This window comes from Poecilia reticulata, linkage group LG7 (assembly GCF_000633615.1).
Source record: "Poecilia reticulata strain Guanapo linkage group LG7, Guppy_female_1.0+MT, whole genome shotgun sequence".
NCBI lineage: Eukaryota > Metazoa > Chordata > Actinopteri > Cyprinodontiformes > Poeciliidae > Poecilia > Poecilia reticulata.
In genome coordinates this window covers 1,077,891-1,082,800 of record NC_024337.1, presented here as the reverse complement: position 1 = coordinate 1,082,800, position 4,910 = coordinate 1,077,891, and the positions used below count along the sequence as shown (strand labels likewise).

The 4,910-nt window shown below is 36.4% G+C and overlaps 1 protein-coding gene across 3 annotated transcripts in view; it reads right to left on the bottom strand.

Annotated features, from left to right (window-relative positions):
- LOC103466867 (plexin-A1-like) overlaps positions 1-4,910 on the bottom strand; it is a 331,178-nt gene that overhangs the window by 62,863 nt on the left and 263,405 nt on the right. For all 3 annotated transcript variants that reach the window (XM_008412750.2, XM_008412753.2, XM_017305775.1), the window contains exon 16: positions 3,144-3,311. In XM_008412750.2, coding sequence (XP_008410972.1) covers positions 3,144-3,311 — 168 coding nt within the window. The remainder of the gene's footprint in view (positions 1-3,143; positions 3,312-4,910) is intronic.

Below are 4,910 nucleotides of genomic sequence, written 5' to 3'. Positions count from 1 at the left end.
AGTTTTCATCACCAGTAAAGGCAAAACAAGTCTGATGTCTGATTAGCTGCTAGGAAGTATATTATATATTCACTGTTCATTTTGCTATCCTGTTTGTACCTACAATAAAATTGAATCTCATTTGTAACACTCTACATTTCACAAACCTTTTTTTCCCCATTTTTTGGTGTTTATGTTATATCAAGTATTTGCATGTAGATCAGGAATTCAAGTGAGATGTTAAAATGCAACACTTTTAGGTAATACCAGCAAAGAAATGTGAATATTAAGTAATATGTAGTCAGTCATATAATTTAATATACTAATAAGGCTGGATGATATGACTTACAAGATTTTTTTTTCATACCAGATTTGATTTTAATCGATTCCTCCTGTTCTCAATTTCTATAATAAAATCACAGAAAATACTTTAAAAAATGCCTTTATTTCAATCATCTGTTCTGTGAGTTGTATAAGGGAGCATTACGGTCAGGATACAAGAATTTTTAATTGCAAGAATGCAGTCATCATTTCAGCAGAATAAAGATGAAAAATCTTAAAATTATAATAAGTCATTTTAATGAGAAATAAATATTCAGATTGATCTGATGTAACCAGCTCAGTCCATGTGGTTCTGACATTTGTCAGTAATCAAGAGGATGTACATTTCCACCTCATCTGACCAGGTAAGATTAAGGTAAAAATAAAAAAATACTGTATAAACAAATACTGTATACAAAATGGAAAAAGAGCAACTGACAGAAATACTTTCTATATAAAGAAAAGCAAAAAACGTTAATAGCAGGAGAAAAGTTGTTGGCAACAGTAGCTCAGCCGATCCTTCCTTCCAGGAAGCCATCAAACAGAACTCCTGTCCAACTCCAACTATAATAAAGATAAAAAAAAGAAAGAAAACGGAAAGTTAAAATATAATGCTAAATTAATAATTCAGATCTAATGCGTTCTGGAATCTATTATTGACATTTTACAAATTTCACAAATCAATTAGAAGGTTTCACAAATGTTTTATTTATTCTGCTGTTATTACAGAAGAATCTAGTTAGGTTTGAAATGTCTAGGTGTTGTAGTTTTTAAAACACATTAAAAAAGCTGAAGATAGTGRAAAATTAAGTGTAATCGCCCTTTAGCTATTTTCCGAATGAGATGCTACATTCGGAAGCTAACTTCAGCTTCGACTGATAGCTTGGGCACAATATAGACAGATCTATATATGTTTATATAGATATATATCTATCTATAAAGCATAGATATGTAGATTGCACAGATAATCAAAACACTTAATGTTTACATAGCACCTTTGTAAGCTTGTCCCTGTTAGCTACGTCAGACATATGAGGCATTATGATGAATACAAACGATTTATTAACTTACCTTCGAAGTTATTGTGAAGTTTTGACACATCCAGCTTAAATCCTTTGTTGTTGTTGTTGGAGCGTTTCAGGACGTCTGAATAATTCTATAGGCATCGTTAATAGTCCTCCAGGACTGAGGAGAGACTGTTCACATACTGTTGCCTGTTCACCGGAAACATTCTATGTGGCATAAAAATGCGGAAGTGCTAAAACGGAAGTTCGTGGCATATACCCCATTGTATCGTAGCTTATAGAAACATTGCAATGCATCAGAATAATCTTAACTTGACATAAAAAACATGAAAACCTAAAGGAAAAAACTGTGCATAAGGAAAGTAATTAACAAGAAAGCCAAGGATTTATTTAGATGATCAGACTTTTAGAGATGTTTACTTTACTGCCACAAATGCATCAGAGGAGCTGGCAGGCTGTATGTCTTAAATGCCAAGCTGTCCTTTAGATCCTTCCCACCATTCTCCTTTCCTCCTCAGCTTGATGGATATTTGTGCAGAGTCCCTCTGTCCCAGTTGCTCTACTCTTTGTCTAAGTGAGTCTCTTTAGCTTAGGTACATGCTTCAGGGAACAGACAACAAGACAATCAGAATAAAGTCCCAGAAATAGCCTGTGAAGCTCTAATGCTGTTAGAGTTCCTCCTTTTCCCTCTGCTTTTTATCTCTGGACTCGCTCCCTATTTTTTTCTTGTTATTTGCCAACCTTCGAGCTGATATGTTTCGTAGATAGAAATTGCTTTCCCATAATTTTGCTTATGTCTAAATTAAATAATGCAAATAACACCTTGTAAATTAATATCTTAAATATAAAAGAGCTCATTCTATGGCAAAAACTTTTTATTGGAAAATGTGAATTTTTTCAAAATTGGTGTTTTTCCATTAAGCTGATAAAAATGTGTAATTCTGATTTGCGCAATAATACAATCGATGCTAGTGAAGGGTTTGTGTGATTACTTGCATACAAACCTGCTATTTTTACAGAGATCGTCATTCCGGAGCCTCTTGAAGTAGAACCTTGTTTTTGAGCTGACACACACAAACAAACCCACACAGGCTCACAGTGGGCGGTCAGGGAAAAACTGAGCCTCATCTGATCCTTGGCCAGTTCTACTGGGCTAATAGAGAAGGCTTCGACACTTTTCCCTAACAAGCTCTGCTAGAATGTGCTGATAAGTAACAATAGGGAGGATGAAAGGTTTTCAACTTTTCCAAAAGTAGCGAGAAGGAAATGAGCTGTCAAAGAGGTATGTATAGCAACAATTTTTTTTGAAGGATTTTGTAATAAACGAAGAACTAATTGCTTCCACAACCGCTCTTGCTCAACTGTTTCCTTAAAACATAAAAAAAAATAAATAAATCTCCAAAGCCACCATTGGTTTACCTCCATCTAAACATGCTGCCAGTGTTCTCACGCAGCACTTAACCCGACTCAGATGGCTTCCAAAATGTTTTCAACAAACTTCTTCTGACACATACACATATGCGCACACATACAGCATAAAACCAGCCAACAACTTTCCTCAGCCTGTACTCCTCCAGGGATCCTTCTGGACCCGAAATCCAGGTAAAAAGAGAACATTTATGTCACTGTATTTGGGCACAATTTGTGTGCTGGAATTGATTCTCAAATGAAGATTTATTGCTGCAGCAAATTAAATTATTGCTTCTCAAAATTGTTACTCAAGCTGATCTGTTAGTAAACTGAATGGGCTCATAATAAGAACTAACTAAAGGTTTGTGGTGGAGCTCAGTGATGTGATGTCGCAGCATTGTGGCTCACCTGGCGATGCTCCAGTCGGGCTCGATTTTCAGAACCGTGGGGTCTTCAGTGTAGTTAAATCTGACCTCCGGGTTCCGGAGCTCGGCGTCATCGATGTCCACAAGGACTGATGAACTGCTTGGTGAAAGTACAGCTGGGGTAACGCACACAATCTCCCGTGCATTTCTCCTGAATCGGGAAGATAAAACAAAACATTAAGGAAGGTTATTTTACACTGTAAGCACTTAAGATGAATCAAAGGGGCTGTCCTAAATGCATGTCAAAACAGCCAAGAAACCATTAAGAGTTGTAATTTATTCAAAAATACAAATGAGGTGTAGTGGTACCGCTAAATAATAGTTTGGATTGTTCTGTCGTATTTATGTCATGGCTTAGAAGCAGATTATTACATCTATAAGAACTTCTACCAACAGAAAAAAAAACACTTTTTGAAATCGTAAATGATCACTCACCTGTTGTTACACTGTTTGAACACTAGATGACAATTGTTAAGAATCGAATAAAATAAATTTAGTGTTTGGTGCAGTCTATTGGGCGAAAACAATGGCTATACCATCCCTCCGCAAACTGCTCGTTATCAGCATTCAATTTTATGACTAGTGGGGTTGCCGTATTCCACCACCATGACAGTTTTACTGGAAGCCTAGAAATACTCTGCACACCTTGATCAAATACTAGCAACCCTAACAGCCACTCCTGCATTGGTTTGGTGCAGAGTGCTTTAGACATTAGAATAGTATAATAACTTTCCAGTGTGGGGCCAAAGGAAAAACTCAGAGTGGAGATTGAGACTTTTAAAAGTTGAGCTGTCATTTCAGTAATGTGGTTCCTGGTTTGCAATGATTGAAACAAAGTGTGAGACAAAGACAGACAAGATATGTTAAAGACAGCAGTGACAACTTAGGCGACATCATACTGTTTGTGGAGCCACTAAACTGTTTTAAGAAACCCTTCTTAGTCCGTATCTTGATTTTAACATCTGTCTCACAGATGTCTGAATTTTCCCTCGATGTTAATGCCAGTTTGTTTACTTAATTTCTGTCTGCAGTGTGATCAGTTCTCTATGTATTTAAATGACTGGAGCCAGTGGAATTGTAAACAAACAAAACTATTTTCACACTCAATATTATTGTGTGCCAACTTTTCATCCTAATGGTTGAGTGTAGTTGTTTTTCTTCCCTGGCGCAGGCTGCACGTTACAACTGGTTACAATCAGATCCACACAGGAACCAGAAACCCCACAGATTTATATGCAATATTAGAAGGCAGTGCTCCTAATCCTGGATAAGATTTTTAGGATATGTTATTACTGAAAAATGTAGTTTAAAATAAAAATGTAATCACCCATCCATTCAGCAGCAGGTCTGTCACAATAAACAATAAATCAATTAATCAATTAATCACACAAAACGCTAAAATGAGCTAGATAAGAAAATTAGGGAGATAACATTTGCTTGTCTGTTTTTGCTGCGTTCTCTCTCTTTCTACCTAAGAGACTGGATGACAAAAAGCTTCACTCTGGTGCTTCGAGTTACTTCTCCCCTCCCGTTTCCTTAGTAACGGCTAACACACAGGGAGCTAAAAATGTCAGATTTCCTCCATGGGACAAGAAAGACAAAAAAAAAAGAGCAATGCGACTTGGATGTAACGAGTAACGCAACGGTTTTGTAGTAATGTAGTGAAGTAGAAAGTACAGATAGTTACTGTAAAATGTAGTGGAGTAAAAGTAGAAAGTCCCCATTATTAAATCTACTTAAGTAAAGTACA